Raw genomic sequence first — 15,921 nt, 5'->3', positions numbered from 1 at the left:
TTGTCCCGCTGGTTCATGCTGTAAGGTCAGTCTGGATTAAAGTCTGATAATTATTGCTCTGTTTGCTTCGACAACACTTCTGCCTAAGAGCTCATCTCAGTCTCCCCTCTGGCAGGTTAAAGCCAAAGACAGCCTTGTCCTGTCCCTACAGGCCCTTGTCCCAAGCCCCTCTCCAGGTTTCCTGGAGCCCCTTTAGGCACTGGAGCTGCTCTAAGATCTCCCCTTCAGGAGCCTTCTCTGAAGCAGCCCAGCTCTCTCAGCCTGGCTCCATGGCAGAGGAAGAGCCCTTCAGCTCCAGCGGTCGGGGCAGGGCTCTGGCCCCAGCTCCGCTCTCCCCTCAGCTGAAGCTGGATGCCACGGGACGGGGTCCTGGCAGAGCCCCGCGCACCGGGGCGGGGCGGCGGGAGCCGGTGCGGGGGGGACCGGGGGAGGGCAGGAAGCCGCGTCCTGGTCCCGCCCCGGCCCCGCTGACTCACGACGCGGCGATAAGAGCGGCCCGGCCCGGCCCTGCACGCCGATGCCCCGGGATGTCCGGTACGCGCGGGCCATGGGCGGCCCCGCCGCGCCGCTGCCCCGCGGGCTCCCGCTCCCGCTGCCGCCGCTGCTGCTGCCGCTGCTGCTGCTCCCGGCGCAGGTACCGCGAGGGGCGGGTGCGCGGTACCGGGACCAGGGGGACCGCGGCGAGCGCGTCCGTGTCCCCCGGGCTGGCAGCGCGGGCAGCGGCGCCGTCGGGAGCGGGTCCGAGCGCAGCGGGAACAGCCCCGTGCGCGTGAGGCCCCGGCGTGCGGGTGCGGGGAACGCGCCGGGAGTGAGCGGGGAGCCCGGGGTCCAGCCCCCGAGGGCGCAGGGTGCGGGTGAGGCTCTGCGGGGCCCCGTGGCCGCGTTAATGGTGTTGGCAGCAGCGTGCGGGCCCCGGCGCCGCAGCCCCGCGCAGATGCTGTCCTCTGACCATAGAAGCGATTCCAGCGCCGAGTCCGACTGCGCTGAGCGGAGCCGAGGGCCCGTCCCTGCCTGCTCCTGCCCGCAGAGCTGCTGCCGGGCCGGGAGCGTTGGCAGCGCTGCCGTGGCAAAGGGGCCGTGTTCCTGGTTGTGCCTCACTGTCCCTTTCCGTCACTGGGGGAGCGAATGTGCCCCAAGCCCGTGGCTGGCGTCCAGCATCGCTGCAGGCTCCAGGGTGACGTGGTGGGAGCCTCGGGAAGCAGGGGTCCTGGGGACATCCCATGGGAACAGCAGCTGCTCTCCTGGGCTGCTGGGGCAGCGGGGCTGGGAGTGGAGGGGAGGGTGGCAGCTCCCGGTTGTCCCAGTCCTGCCCGCGGTGCTGTGTGCGAGCTGCTGGGCAGCCCGGCCTTTGTTTGGGTGCCCTGACGCCGAAAAGCTTTAGTTGCAGAAGGGATGGAAGGAGCTGCAAAGCATCAGGGCAGGGAGAAGCAGAGCTGGTGAGCGCAGAGAGCTGGGCTCTGACCGCGGTGAGGTGGGCTCTGTTCTATTCCCTGATGCAGTGGCCACACCACGAGAGCTCCGTGTTTGCTACCCTGCAAGAAGGGCAAAGGGAAGAATTGGTCTTGGCACAGAGGGGTTGCTGTGAGGGAGCTGGTGCTGATGGGGGCCAGGGTGTGCACAGACCATCAGCCAGTGCCTGCTTGGTGGCCTGGCTGGGTCCAGAGCAGGTCAGAGGCAGCGCAGGGGCTGCACAGGCACGAGGGTGCAGCAGGTTCCTCTCTCTGTCCTGCCTGGCGCCGCGCTGGCACCCGGGACGGCGGCTCCAGCCCTGCCTCTGCCCGGAGCCGTTCGGGTCCGGGGCTGTTTGCGGATCCCTGTTTGCCCATGGGGTGTGTGCGCGCTGCCGGCTGAGCTGGCGCTCGCTGTACGGCTGCTGGGCTGGGGAGCAGCAGCTCCGCTTCCCCGCGTGTGTTTGCGGTGACCTCCTCCACGTCAGGGCAGCCGACACCCGGGCTCCGAGGCCCCGGGGGAGCGCTGGCTGCGTTGCTGGCATGAAAAGTCACCCAACTCGTTTGTTTCTGGAGGGAGCCGGTAGCTGGGCTGCTTGTGTCACTTGTGGGAAGGCGCCAGGAGTCACGGCAGGGAGCAGTCGTGCTGCGGCTCATTCCCACCGGCAGCAAAGCTGGATCCAGGGGACAGGCGCTGGGCAATGGGAGCTTGTCCCCAGGCCTGGCCCTGCTGCTCCCTAAGGACCGTGTTCCTGCCCGCAGTGCCTCAAGGGCGGTGCTGTGACTGTCCCAGAGACGCTGCTCTTTGTATCCACGCTGGATGGAAACCTCCACGCAGTGAGTAAGAGCACAGGGGACATCAAGTGGACCCTCAAGGATGGTGAGTGATGCCTGGGGGGTGCTTGCTCACACCCAGCTCCTGGGGCTCGGCTCTAGCTGGGTTTGGGGGTGCAGCCCCAGCCTGGCTTTCTGGGGTTCGTCCATGCCAGGGATGCTGCCGGCTCCAGCTCAAGGCTCAGCTGTGCTGGAGCAGAGCATGAGCCGGGGGTGCTGGTTCTGGGTCTGCAATGCAAACAGGCAGCACTGAGCAAACACCGCTGTGCTGCGCCCCGGCAGGGAGAGGCTGCTGACGTCTGCTTTCCCTCTCTTCCAGATCCCATTCTGCAGGTGCCGGTCTATGTGGCAGAGTGAGTGTCAAACCCCGGGCACCGGCACCGGCTGTGCCTGTTTTGGTGCACAACTGCCTCGAGGAGCCTGCAGTTCACAGCAGGGGAAGGGAACCCCGGGGACATGAACCTCCCAGCTCACACCATGGCATTGCCTTGACCTACCCCCTGTGTTAGCCCTTTGTGCAGACCAATGAGCAGTAGCTGCTCCCTGCTGCTGAGCTGCAGCGCTTTACAGCCAGGAGCTCTCAGCACCACCACACATGAAAGGAGGGAAATAGAGGAAAATCCACCTGGAAGAGCAGGGGCACAGTGGGATTGCAGGGAGCAGGGCACGGAGCCAGCAGGGCCAGTAGGTGCAGGGCAGCCCTATGGGGTTACGGAGCTGACCCACAGCAGGAGCTCATCTCCCAAATCCAGCTCTGGAGGTTCCAGGAAAGGCCAAGCCCCGCAGTGAGCACCCTGGAGCAAAGCACCGTGGGGGTTCATTAGTGCAGCTCCGCTTCAGCCCTTGGCCTGTGCCCAGGGATGCTCATGTTTCACCCGCTCTCTCCTTTCCAGACCAGCGTTCCTCCCAGACCCCAATGACGGCAGCCTGTACATCCTGGGAGGGAAGAACAAGGAAGGCTTGATGGTGAGTGGGGCTGGGGGCTGCCTGCATCCTCCCTGCCACCCTGGGGGCTGCAGACTAGTCAGAGCTTGACGGGGCAAGCATGGGGCTATTGGTTGCTCCAGCTTGTCCTTGTCACCAGAAAGGTATCAGCTGGGATCCGTCCTTCTCCACTGTGCCATCCTGAGCCATGAGGGCAGGGGAGGAGGAGGAGGGGGTTTGCGGGGACATATCCTTCCTGCCCTGCTCCTGACAGCAGGAATGCTGCTGCTTGGGCAGGCCCCGCATCCTCTCCTCTGTGTTCTTGCAGAAGCTCCCATTCACCATCCCAGAGCTGGTGCAGTCCTCGCCTTGCCGCAGTTCGGATGGCGTGCTGTACACCGGTACGGAGGAGCAGGAGGAGGAGAGGGGACCCCGGGAATGCATCCATGGAGGGGAGACTGGAGGAAGCCTGGGGGTGTTTGTCAGGGATGGGCACTGGAGCAGCGGAGGCTTGGAAAGGTGTTCTCATTGCCAGGGAAGAAGCAGGACACGTGGGTCATCGTGGACCCCAAGTCAGGGGAGAAGCAGACCACGCTCTCAACAGAGGCCTGGGACGGTCTGTGCCCATCCAGTCCCCTGCTCTACATTGGCCGGACCCGTAAGTCAGCCCTGCTCCCTGTCTGCATCCATCCCTTCGGAGCCAGGAGCGGGGCGCTGGAGGCGACCTCGTGCCCTGCTCGTGTCCCAGAGTACATCATCACCATGTATGACACCAAGTCACGGGAGCTGCGCTGGAACGCCACCTTCTCCGAGTACTCAGCACCGCTCTGCGAGGAGCGGCACCACTACAGTGAGTGGCATGGCCATGGCAGGGTTTGAGGGGTGAACTGGGACAGAGCCCTGTGGTAGCACCACGGCATCGCCCCGTCCTCTGCCCTGCCCAGAGATGGCTCACTTTGCATCCAGCGGGGACGGGCTGGTGGTGACACTGGACAAGGAGAGCGGGGAGATGCTGTGGGCACAGAACTACGGCTCGCCCGTGGTCGGCATCTACGTGTGGCACCAGGACAGCCTGCGCCGCGTCCCCCATCTCAACCTGGCCATGGAGACCCTGCGCTACCTCACCTTCCACTCGCAGGACATCTACGTCCCCAAGTGGAGCCACCAGTCCCTGAAGGACTTCACCAGCACCAAGACCCAGCTGCTGTACGTGGCTCCTGCGCTGGTGGCATTGGCATTCGCGCTGCCTGTGCTTGGATCCGTGGTGGGCGGAAGGCTGAGGCTTGTCCCTGCCTTGCAGGCCAGCGCTGTACGTGGGGAAGCACGCAGCCAGCTTCTATGCCCTGACATCCCTGGTCCACAGCAGCGTGGCGCTGGTGGTGAGTGCCTGCGGCGGTGTGCTCGCGCTGCGGTGGCCTGGCTGCGTGGTGCTCCACAAGCTGTGGGTCCCAGCCGCAGGGCATCACGCTGGCCAGGATCGACGGCCCCACCACGGAGGAGGTGACCATGAGGGAGTCGGGGGAGTGCGAGATCACGCCCAGCACTGACGTCAAGTACCCGCAGGGCAGCATCACCGCGCTCCGCAACCAGTGGCTCCTCATAGGTGCGGACCCGCATGGGGCTCGGATGTGTCCCTGGGGTGCCCTGGGGAGGGGAGCTGAGCCGGCAGCTGTCTCTGTTCTCCTCCCACCACAGGGCACCATGAGCTGCCCCCCATGGTGCACACCACGATGCTGTGGGCGTTCCCAGAGAACCTGCGGAAGACGACAGAAACCATCATCCCCAGGGCCCCGTCTGCCAGGTCCCTGTTCGATGATGTGAGCGGCAAAGCTCTGTGGGATCCCACCTCTGCACTGCGGGAACCCCAGCCGGTGCTGGGTCCCTGAAGGGCTGGGGTTGGGTGCTGGGTCCCCAGTGTGGGGTCACACAGAGAGGGGGCCCTAAACCCAAGTGCTCAGCATCTGTCCCCTGGTGCCAGTCCAGCCCCGGTGTGTGTTGCAGTTCCTGGCCCCAAGCAGTGCGGAGGAGCCGGCCCTCCGCAGCGAGGAGCAGTTCCCATCGGATCCTGCACCAGGGGAGCAGATGGAGGTGTACCCTGATCCCAGTGCATGGGACCTGGTGATGGCTGCTGTGGGCACGGCTCTGCTGGGCGGGGGGGTCCTGCTCCTCCTGTTCACAGTGAGTGGTGGCAGTGGAAGAGCCCACTGCTCCCGAGGGGATGGGACTCCCTTTCTGGTCATCCCCACGGCTGCGGCACGGTGCACACAGTGCCCACAGCGAACCCTGCTCTGGGCGCTGAGCGCTGCCGTGGTCTGTGTTGCAGAGGCTGCAGAGGCAGCACGTGGAGCAGCAGCAGCAGCTGGAGAAGCAGATTCAGCTCCTGCAGCAGCAGCAGGAGATGCTGCTCCCCGGCCGGGCCTCCAGGGAGGCTGCTGCTGCGGAGCCGGGGCTGAGCCAGGGCAGCGCATCCCCGCCCTCGCAGGGCCCCTCAGCCCACCAGAAGGAGCTGGCTAATGGGACAGCCAGCCTGGATCCCGCTGCGCCGGCGGCCGCTGGAGGTTTGTGCAGTGGGAGCGGGCAGGGTGTGAGGGGCTCTGTCTGTGGATGTCACTTGAAGCAGGAGCAGAGATGTCCTGAGACATCTGGTGCAGCCCCACTGAGATGGGAGGAGATGCAGGATCTGCTGCTGGAGAAGTGTGGGCTACAAAAGCAATTGCAGGAGTTGAGCCCAAGGAACATTGAGCTGGTTAAAGAGCTGGTGTCCTCCCTACAGGACCAATGCTCACAGGTTGCAGGATGGCTGTCTTCTCTTCCTCTGCAGATGCAGAACCAGACATGGTTGTGGTTGGGAAAGTTTCCTTTAACCCCAAGGATGTGCTGGGCCATGGAGCTGGAGGAACCTTTGTCTTCAGGTGGGTGTCCCCAGGGTGCCCTCATTCTGCTCCTCTTCTCCCTGAGAACTTTAGAGGTTGAGTTGCCACCTTCCCCTCCTTGTGGTCCTCATCGTATGGGTGGGTACACAGGGCAGGTCTGACCCTCACACCACTGCCTCATCCTCTCCTTCCCTGGTGCTCCAGCCCCTGTTGAGGTTCCTCTGGCTCTGAGCCTCTTTCCCCAGCACTAAACACAGCAGAGAGCAAAGGGATGTTACTGCCCCACAACAAGGGGAACCCGAGCGCCCCGTGTGCAGCACAGTGCAGGGATTCCTGCCTGCCCATGGCTGTGACAAGCCTTTGGAGTCGCTCTAAGGTGACCCATGCTGAGGATCCCAGGGTCCTGGCTGGGCTGTGCTCCAGCCCTGGAGCCCCCTGCACAGACACAGACCCACGCAGGGGACGGTTCGAGGGCCGGAACGTGGCCGTGAAGCGCCTCCTGCCCGAGTGCTTCCACCTCGTGGACCGCGAGGTCCGGCTGCTCCGGGAGTCCGACGAGCACCCGCACGTCGTGCGCTACTTCTGCACCGAGAGGGACAAGCAGTTCCACTACATCGCCATCGAGCTTTGCTCCGCCACACTGCAGGAGGTGAGCCCACGCCGTGGGCACCCGGCTGCTGCTGCAGGCAGTTCGCTGCAGGGGAAATAGGTGCTGACTGGTGGACCTGGGAACAGCAAGGCTGGGGTGCAAATGACCTCCGCATAGGCTTGTCTCCATCCACCTCTGCCAGCCCAGCGAGCAGCATCTCCTGGCAAGCCCTGCTTCTTTGCCCCAGTTCATCTCTTTCTACCTCTGTGTGGTTCCAGTACGTGGAAAGCCCCAGCTTTGACCGCCGTGGCCTGGACCCGGTGTCTCTGCTGCACCAGACCATGTCGGGGCTGGCTCATCTCCACTCCCTCAGCATTGGTGAGCGGTGGCACGGAGCATCCTGGCTTGGTCCCGTCCTCACGCAGCGGTTTGGGTGGCTGACACCAAGCGCTCTCTCTTCCAGCCCATCGTGACCTGAAGCCCTGTAACATCCTCATCTCTGTCCCAAACCCCCACGGGCAGATCCGAGCCGTCATCTCCGACTTTGGCCTCTGCAAGAAGCTGCAGGGGGGACGACAGAGCTTCAGCCTCCGCTCCGGCATCCCTGGCACCGAGGGCTGGATCGCACCCGAGGTGCTGCAGGAGGCTCCGAAGGAGAACCCGGTCAGTGAGACATGGATCCCCCCTGGTGCTCCTTGAGCCAGCCCAGTACAGAGAACCAGTGCTCCATGTCAGGACCCACCTGAGCCCTGTGTCCAGCACTGGGCGCCTCATCCAAATGCGGTCCTTGGAAGTTCAGGATGGGGAGGTTGGAGAGGGCCATGGCTTGCTATGGAGGTCACCCTTCTGCTTGTCTGCTTAGTGCAGGGAATCCTATTCCTGCTGGAAGCCGGTTGCTGTACTGGTCCCTGGCAGCGCACACATACTGGTGCTGGCAACATGTTCCACATACCCTCATGGTGGGTTTGGTTTGCACAGCAGGGTGAGACTCGGTGTGTCCATCCTGACTTCTGTCTATGCCTCTGAAAGCCTCTTCCCTGATCAGGACCTGGTGTAATGCATTTTCCAGCATCCCTGTAGCCACTGACCAAGTGTTCACATAAAAGAATGGGGAAGCAGGGAGGTGAAAGCTTTCCTTGCTTTTTGCCATGAGGATCCCATCTCCTTCCACGTCATGTGTTGCAGACGTGTGCTGTGGACATCTTCTCAGCCGGCTGCATCTTCTACTACGTGCTGTCAGGGGGACAGCACCCGTTTGGGGACAGCTTGCGGCGACAGGCCAACATCTTGTCAGGCTCTTACCAGCTGAGCTGCCTGGAGGAAGAAGCTCATGGTGAGACCCTTCCCAAGGGCACAGCCCCATGATAAAGCCCTGAGCCGAGAGGCCCAGCTCCAGGTCCTGCTCGGGGTGTGCTGGTTCTCCCTTGTGTTGTTTCACCTACCAGACAAGCTGGTTGCGAGAGACCTGATTATGGCAATGATCAGCCCTGAGCCCCAGCACCGACCCTCGGCCCCCGTGGTCCTTGCGCATCCCTTCTTCTGGAGTCAGGAGAAGCAGCTGCAGTTCTTCCAGGTGAGCGGGCAGTGGATGTAAGTGTGCTCTGAACGAGAGCCGGCTGTGTTCAGGTCAATGTGCTCGTTTGAGCTGCCTTGGGAAGCAGTGGGGGAGTCCCTGGGTTTGTGTCCCCCTTGGCACCGGCTCTGTTCCCTGGCAAGGGCAGGGCTGTGCCCACCCCATCCCTGCTCTTGGGTGCAGGACGTCAGCGACCGCATCGAGAAGGAGCCCGCTGAGGGGCCCATTGCCTCCGCCCTGGAGGCGGGCGGGCGGGCGGTGGTGAGGACCAACTGGAGGATGCACATCTCCCTGCCGCTGCAGACCGGTGAGCGCAGGGGCAGCGCTGCCCTGGCTGTGCCGCGGGCTCTGCTGCTCGCTGCCATCGCTGCTCCGGGGCAGCCCCTCGCCCTGCCCCGTCCCCCCTCGCTCAGCATCTCTCCTGCTCTCCCCAGACCTGAGGAAGTTCCGCACCTACAAGGGGGCCTCGGTGCGAGACCTGCTGCGGGCCATGAGGAACAAGGTACGTGCCCCCCACCCCTTGCTCCCTGCTCCCCAGATGCCCCCGGCGCCGCTCACTGACTCCCTCCTGCAGAAGCACCACTACCACGAGCTGCCGGCCGAGGTCCGCGCCGCCCTGGGCTCCGTCCCCGATGCCTTTGTGCACTACTTCACCTCCCGCTTCCCCCGGCTGCTGCTGCACACACACGGGGCCATGAGGGTCTGCGCCCACGAGCGGCTCTTCCGCTCCTACTACTGCCAGGGGCCGGCAGGCGATGGGAAGTGAGCGGGATGCACCCCGGGACCGCGCCAGGCTCCGCGGCCGCTTGTCCCTGGAGCAGCCCCAGGCGCTCTCCGGTGTCCCTGTCTCCTCCATGGGATGATGGGGGTCTCAGGACCGGGTTGCTCAGTGTGCAAGTGGGTTACAAGCAGCATGACCCAGAGGAGCTGAGCACGGGGCAGCGCTGCTCCTGCCCGGGCTCTCTTGAGCCCAAGAGGGATCCTCCTGGACACCCGCCTTTGCAAATGCTTGCCTGAAAGCACCTGCATCAGAGATCCGGTGGCTGCCGGTGGACACGGAGCTTCGGGAAGGAAGAAGAAAATGCGCTGTATTTGCCTGAGGGTGGCTGCAGAGCAGGGCACCAGCAGCGCAGCACAGCCAGGCTGGGGCCAGGTCCCAGCAGGGCGTGCAGTGGGGATCAGGGAGCTTCACCCCGTGCCACATGCCTGGGAGAGCGGCTCTCTGAGTGCGTCCAACCTGGCTGTGACCTGGACTGATAACTTCTTCATAGCATCAGACTGGTCAGGGTTGAAGGGACCTTAAAGCTCACCCAGCTCCAACCCCTGCCACGGGCAGGGACACCTTCCACTGGAGCAGCTTGCTCCAAGCCTCACTCTTGACACTGGAGGTGATCCCTCAGCACAGCAGAGGCACACCAGGTCAGCTCCTGGTACCACCCCAGGGCTGCTGAGGACAAGGCAGCACCAACCTGGAGGGGGCTGAGGAGCCTCCAGGACAATTCCAATAATGAAGTTTTTAACCTCAGCTGGGCTGAGAAATGCTTTTGTCCCTTTTGGTTGCTGCAGCCTGGCTGTTGTCCCAGGACACCAAGGCAGGGATCATCCCAGGGATCCTCCCATCTGTTACCCCACAGCCTCCCTGCTGCCCCAGGGCTGTTCTGGTTTATAGCATCCCCATGGGCATGTATTTAATGCAGCAAGGTTTCCTCTTGGGAATGGCAATAATTGTGTACAGTGTGATTCCTCTGTGCTGGGGTGTGGGATTTTGTCATGCAGGTAACAAGGGGTTTGTACCTGGTTTCTTTTCAGGATGCTGTATGGTCTAGAGCCTTTTATACTAAATGTTATTAAAAAACAACTGAAGAGCTTGTCCTGCTTAAAAACAAACTGGTCGGAGAGCACCAGGAGGTGCTGGCAGGGACAAGAGCAGGAAGAAACGCAGGGTACTTCACTGGGCTCCTGCAAATGGAGCTAATGCCACAGGAGGTGGGGGCCACGAGCCTGCAGTCCTGCTCACAGCACAGCCCTGATTCCCCAGCACTGGCCAAGTAACTTCACTCTACCAAGCATCTCCCAGAATGACTTAACCCCCTCCCCACATCTCCCATCACCCCAGTTCCCTCTTGCTCCGTGTCGAGGTGGAGCCGAGTGAGGAGCAAGCGCTGAGCAGGAGCTCAGGCAGAGCACTGCTCTTACTTGGAGGGGAAGCCAGAAGCAAGGAGCTGGTGTCGCACCCAGCGAGGCACAGGGAGCCAGGCCAGGCTGGACAGTACACCGAACAGTCTTTATTCAAGTTCTGCAATATACAAAAGTTGAGGTTTCATGTAGATTAATTTGTTTTAAAAGGCTGATTGCTCAGTCTCACCCTGGGCATGTTAAATAGCTTACCTGAAGGTCTCAAAAGGGAACAAAGGCCACATAGGCGTGTACAAATAACGTACACGATAGTTCTGCTCTCCCCATGCTTTGGTCTCAAAAGGCCCAGGAGCCTCAAAGACGGTGGTTTTTGAGCTTTGGGAAGTTAAAAAACAACCCCACTAGGTATGCAGTTAAAAAATGTTTTCTATTACAAGTGGGAGCAAGAAACCTTTGGGTACCAGAGTGAACAACACTGTTCCCACAGCATCAGGCACTTCCTTGTGGCAACCAGACCATAGGTGGAGGGGAAGCCCAGCTGTGCGGAGGGAGTGTGAGCAGGGATGCTACCAGACCTCCCCATCCACAGCTGGGATGGTTTGGCACAGATGTGGAGTCCATCAAGAACAAGGTCTAAACAGAGGGTTTCGCAGCAGCTGAGCCAGACTTGGAGGTGAGGAGCTTCTCCACCATGGTGCGAGCGTAGCTGAGCCGGCTGGCCAGCTCCTTGCAGCACCCGTGCTCCTCGATGAGGCTCAGCTTGTACGTGCGGAAGTCCCGTTTCTCATCTATGTACGTGACAGCAGCCATAAGAGGGCACAAGATGACCTTGGTGTGGTCCTGCGGGGATAGAACACACGGTCACCCCGAGCTCTCTGCTCCCGAGGGCTATCGCAGCAGCAGCTGGGGCATCCCAGCATTCAGGAACTACAGCAAAGAGGAACACAACAATGTGGCCAAGCAGACTGTGCACAGCCTCCCTCCTGCTGGACACAGCCCCTCACGAGCAAGGAGTGTCTGCATGGCGTGCACATACCCACGATGGAAGCAAGGAGCTCACTGGGCAAAGCTTTGGCTCAGGCCATGCCCTCCTCCTGCCCCCCCATCACTGTGTGCAGCTGGAGCTGCAGCGCGGGACAACGCGGAGCAGCTGCCTCACCTTGAAGAAGTTGATCTGCACGGTGCCGTTGCTGAGGTGCAGGGTGATGGCTCTGCGGGTGCGGAACCACGTGCAGAGGTAGGGCAGCCGGGCCAGCTCGTCCCCCTCCCGAGGGGTGATGTTGGCGCCTGCCTTCAGCAAGTGCTCGCTCATGTAGTTCCGGAAGTATTTCAGTAGCTCTATCTGCGGGTGGGAGAGGCTGTGAGCGGGCCGAGGGGGGCACAGGGGCTGCTATCACAGACCCAGAGCCTCCGCGCAGCTCCGAGCCCGAGGTGTCCCTGCACAAGCTTGTGCAAATCCTGACACTCAAAGTTGACTCAGTCTGCGGTACTCGAGCCTTGCTTTGCTGACACTTCGGTGCATACAAGCACTTATTTCTGTGAAGCTGCCCATAAAGGAGCCTCGGACAGCAACCAGAAATGAACACTCAGAGCTGCTGGTGTCTGCCCTTGAGGCTGTGTTTTACCAGCCAGGAGGAAGCCTGCAGAACACCGGTGACCCTGAGGTACAGCTGCTTCTCCCTGGCCCCCCTGCCAAAGCCCAGCGAGACTGGCATCAGTCTCACCACCAGCCCCCCAAGCAAGGCTCCTGCCCCTGGCACTGACCTTTTTGTTGAGGGCAGAGGGGTAGGATCTCACAGTGAAGTAGGACTCGGCGCCTTTTTGCTCGATGTACTGCAAGCTGTCCCCATCACTGTACATTATCAGATGAGTGGAGTCGTTGAAGAGAACTCCAACGCTGTTGTCACACAGCTGGTAACCTGGTGCAAAAGGGAGCTGCCTGTTAGACCTTCAAACGCATGGGACCATGGGTTGTGTGGAATACAAAGGCAGGTTGTATCACCCAGGGGTTCCCTGACAGCCACCCCCTCAAGTCCCTGCCAGGTCTAAGGAGTCTACTGTTTGGTGAGGTCTTCTGGATTTGTCATCCTCCCTTATGCATCCCCTGCTGCAGAAACAACTGCAGCTGCTGCAGTGGGTGCTGTGCTCCCTCATCAGCCATTTTACCCAGATGACAGCCATCTCCCACCTTAAGGTGGCCAGGGCTAACGCTCAGTGACCACTGCTCTGGATTCACTCATGATTTGGTAACGTTTCTGGCAGCAATCTTACACACACTATTGAGTAAAGAACCAGACCTGTGCAATGCCCAAACCCAAGCTTCCCCAGCTTCTTCAGAGACTAAAAAATGGCTGAAACATTGCCCCCACGTCATTTACCTAAACCATATTTATCCGAGTAGTCCACCCATTTGCTAACCCAGAAGATGGGAATGCAGGCTGGGTCCTCAGCTTCTTCTGCAAAGAGGAAAGGAGTTTGTTAGGCGACATTTCACAGCACCCTGTGCACGCCAGTGAGCAGGCAATGCCTAAAGGAAGGCAAGCAGCTACTCACCTTGCCTCACCACCAGTCTTTCAGAGGGCTTGGCCAGGTTGACTGCAGTCAGCTGCTGTAACATGTCAGCTAAATGGGTGTCAACACCATCTCCCAGCTCCCGCAGCGCAGCGACATCTTCCTTGTCAGGCAAGCTCTCCAGTGCTGGGCCATCTCGTCCTGGGCCAGCAAAGAGAAGACGCTGGATGAGTGACCAGGTTCCTATAGGCACCAGCTGCACCTCCTACCCCAGCTATAGAGAACACAACACACAGCACACAGCTAAAGCTACTGCTGGCACTTCCTCCCTGCTTTAATGCTGGGCAGAGTGAGGAGACCTCTCTTGCTCACAGAATGCTCCAGGTTTTCTTAAGAACGGGGAGAAGGGGCGAGGGATCACCACATCCCCATGGACTGTTCTGGACATTGCTGCAGCCCAGCCCCACCTCCAGAGGCTCACACTTACCTTTGTTGATCTCAGTCAGCGGCTTTCGCCCGCCCGGTTCAAGCCCACTGGGAGCAATGGAAAACCTAGGAGCAATGGTGAGGCAGCTGGTGGGCAGGCGGCTGGGGATGTATCCCGACGTGAAGAACTCGTCATTCAGCAACTCGTCGATTGTTGGGCGCGTGGCAGGGTCGGACCTCAGCATCTTCTGGATGAGGTTAGCAGCTACAGGGTTGATGTGCTGAGAGGACACAGAGACAAGGGTCAGGGGACAACGTGCATGAGTGGATGCACAACCCAGGGAAGTTGTGCTTGGAGCAGAGCTCCTGCGCTGCTCCCAACAGCGTGTAAAGCCTGGAGTCAACTGACGTTAGCAAGAGAACTCACAGCAGTGGAATGAGCTGGGGACCTGGCCCAAGACTCTTGGACTTGAACACATCCATTAAACCCCACTCACCAACTGCCCGGCTCAGGCTTTTGCTGGACTGAGGGGCAGGGAGCTCTGAAACGTCCCCTTTCATAGCACTCCGGGAGCTCACCATTACGTGAGAGCCCGTTAAGTGCTAGAAACAGGATGGGCAGCAGAAGGCTGACCAAGAACTGCTGCAAGGTGAGACCCACCCACAAGGGCCATACCTTGGGAATAGTATATTGGTTCTTCTTGATTCGGATGTAGGTTTCTTTCAGAGAAGGCGTTTCAAACGGCGGTTTCCCCACCAGCAGAGTGTACCTGTGTGTTTGGAGACGAAAGGGGGTCAGCTCTGCAACAGACACTGCGGGGCTTGTGCGCAGTGACCTTCTCCTAAGCACACCCTGGGATTTCCCTAGCAGGGGGAACACACTCAGCATTGGACATGCAGAGGTGCAGGCTGGGCCTGGTTGCTGCCCAAAGGGAAGCTGGGACCTGGCACCCCCTGGAGAAAGGTCTGGAACAGGAAGCACAGGCTTTCGGTAAATGCCTCGAGACAGCCATGCTGTGCAGACACAGCGGCACCAGTGCCTGTGGAGCACAGGGTGTGCTGCTGGCATCAGGCACTCTGGACACAATGAGGAGCTTTTGCTCAGACCGAAAACCTGGAGGAGCCAAAGGAACAGGACCACAGGGACCAACTGCCTGCCCCACGGCTGTACAAGAGGAACCTTGACTTACGTGATGCAGCCGATGGACCAGATGTCCACCTCGAAGCTGTGCCCCTTCTGGCCCAGCACCTCTGGAGCAATGTAGTTGGGGGTCCCACACAGGGTCATCTTGCGCTCGCCATCATACTCTACTTTGGTGGCCAGGCCAAAGTCACCTGGGGAAGACAGGGTTTGACTGGAGATGCCCTGGATGGCTGGTCCCTGGGGTGGGGTCCCATGGGGGCAGCCATGGGGAGGGCATCACACCACGGACACCTACCGATCTTCACCTCCATGTCATCGCTGAGGAAGAGGTTGGCCAGCTTGAGGTCGCGGTGAATGATGCGCTGGTTGTGCAGGTACTGGCAGCCCAGGATGATGTGGCGCAGGTAGTACCGCACCTCGGGCTCGCTCAGAGCCTTCCGCCGCTTGTGCAGCTCCAGCAGCGACTGTGGGGGAACAGGGCGGTCAGCACCGGGGGGACAATCAGTACCGGGAGACAATCAGTACCGGGGACACCGACCCACATCCCCCCCCACCCACCGGGTCCTGCCGCCCTCCGGCCCCTCACCCTGCGTCGGCAGAGCTCCAGCACCACGTAGACGAAGTCATCGTCCTCGAAGAAGCCCTGGAAGCCCACAACGTGCCGGTGCGCCAGGCTGCGGTGGATGGCGATCTCCATGGACATCTTCTCCTTCTGCTGCCGCTTGAGCAGCAGCGACTTGGGCACCACCTTCCCCGCGAACACCGCCTGGCTCTCGGTCTCCGCCAGCTCATAGCACCGCGCGAAGCCGCCTCTGCCCAGGAACCTGCCGCGCACGAAGCTGCGCCGGGTCCGCGGGTCCACCAGCACCTTCGGGACCTCGCTCCTGGCCGCGGCCGCCGAGCCGCCGTTCCGAGCGGGCTCTGCCCTGGCCGCCGGCCGCGCCTGCTCTGCCCGGGCCAGGGGCCGCGCCGGCTCTGCCCGGGCCAGGGGCCGCGCCGCCTTGCCGCCCGCCACACTCATGCCGTTCCGTTCCGTTCCGTGCCGTGCCGGGAGCGCAGCGCACCGGGAGCGGCCGGGGGAAGCCGGTGGCGCAGGCGCAGAACGGGCAGGACCAATTCAAACACCGCTCACGATCGTTACCGCGGCCGCTGCCCATTGGCCCGGAGGATTTAAACTCCACGCCGCGGCGCGGGGCACCATGGGAGCGCTGCGCTTTAAAGGCCGTTAAGCGGCAGAGCGGGACACGCGGTGGGGCCGGGGCACGCGAGCGAGCTCCCCCCATGGTAACGGCCCGGGGGCACCCCGGCAGGAGGAGGGAAGGGATCGGATCGCCCCGCTCCGGGGACCCCCTCTCCCCGCAAGGCTCTGTGCTCCTCTGGGAGCTTCTAACGGGGCTCTGTGCTGCTCTGGGAGCTTCTAACGGGGCTCTGTACTGCTCTGGGAGCTTCTAACGGGGCTCTGT

General features: G+C 61.7%; 2 protein-coding genes across 4 annotated transcripts; one reads left to right on the top strand and one right to left on the bottom strand.

Annotated features, from left to right (window-relative positions):
• Window positions 1-458: 458 nt before the first annotated feature.
• ERN2 (endoplasmic reticulum to nucleus signaling 2) lies at window positions 459-9,274 on the top strand. Of its 3 annotated transcripts, XM_061473590.1 has the most exons (22): window positions 459-634; window positions 2,211-2,328; window positions 2,602-2,635; window positions 3,176-3,248; window positions 3,535-3,607; window positions 3,742-3,864; window positions 3,955-4,056; window positions 4,151-4,412; window positions 4,507-4,585; window positions 4,659-4,809; window positions 4,902-5,023; window positions 5,208-5,384; window positions 5,530-5,764; window positions 6,028-6,118; window positions 6,539-6,728; window positions 6,947-7,046; window positions 7,132-7,331; window positions 7,854-8,001; window positions 8,114-8,241; window positions 8,425-8,548; window positions 8,676-8,743; window positions 8,816-9,274. In XM_061473590.1, exons 1-22 carry the CDS (start codon window positions 518-520, stop codon window positions 9,005-9,007), a joined length of 2,907 nt encoding a protein of 968 aa, XP_061329574.1. In that variant the 5' UTR covers window positions 459-517; the 3' UTR covers window positions 9,008-9,274. The 3 variants fall into 3 exon arrangements, with proteins under 3 accessions (XP_061329574.1, XP_061329573.1, XP_061329572.1); XM_061473589.1 differs by lacking the exons at window positions 459-634; window positions 2,602-2,635 and having other exon boundaries at window positions 2,143-2,328; XM_061473588.1 differs by lacking the exons at window positions 459-634; window positions 2,211-2,328; window positions 2,602-2,635; window positions 3,176-3,248; window positions 3,535-3,607 and having other exon boundaries at window positions 3,628-3,864; window positions 4,665-4,809.
• Window positions 9,275-10,506: 1,232 nt separating this feature from the next.
• Window positions 10,507-15,479, bottom strand: PLK1 (polo like kinase 1). The gene is made up of 10 exons (XM_061473592.1): window positions 15,045-15,479; window positions 14,754-14,922; window positions 14,505-14,649; window positions 13,991-14,084; window positions 13,376-13,595; window positions 12,931-13,089; window positions 12,756-12,833; window positions 12,142-12,296; window positions 11,537-11,719; window positions 10,507-11,217 (listed from the first exon to the last, which is right to left on the bottom strand). Exons 1-10 carry the CDS (start codon window positions 15,477-15,479, stop codon window positions 11,011-11,013), a joined length of 1,845 nt encoding a protein of 614 aa, XP_061329576.1. The 3' UTR covers window positions 10,507-11,010.
• Window positions 15,480-15,921: the final 442 nt, after the last annotated feature.

This window comes from Pezoporus flaviventris, unplaced genomic scaffold (genome assembly GCF_033815535.1).
Source record: "Pezoporus flaviventris isolate CSIRO_AGI_PZ_B2104156 unplaced genomic scaffold, CSIRO_AGI_Pfla_v1 ptg000078l, whole genome shotgun sequence".
NCBI classification, from domain to species: Eukaryota; Metazoa; Chordata; class Aves; order Psittaciformes; family Psittacidae; genus Pezoporus; species Pezoporus flaviventris.
This window is presented reverse-complemented; position numbering and strand designations above follow the sequence as displayed.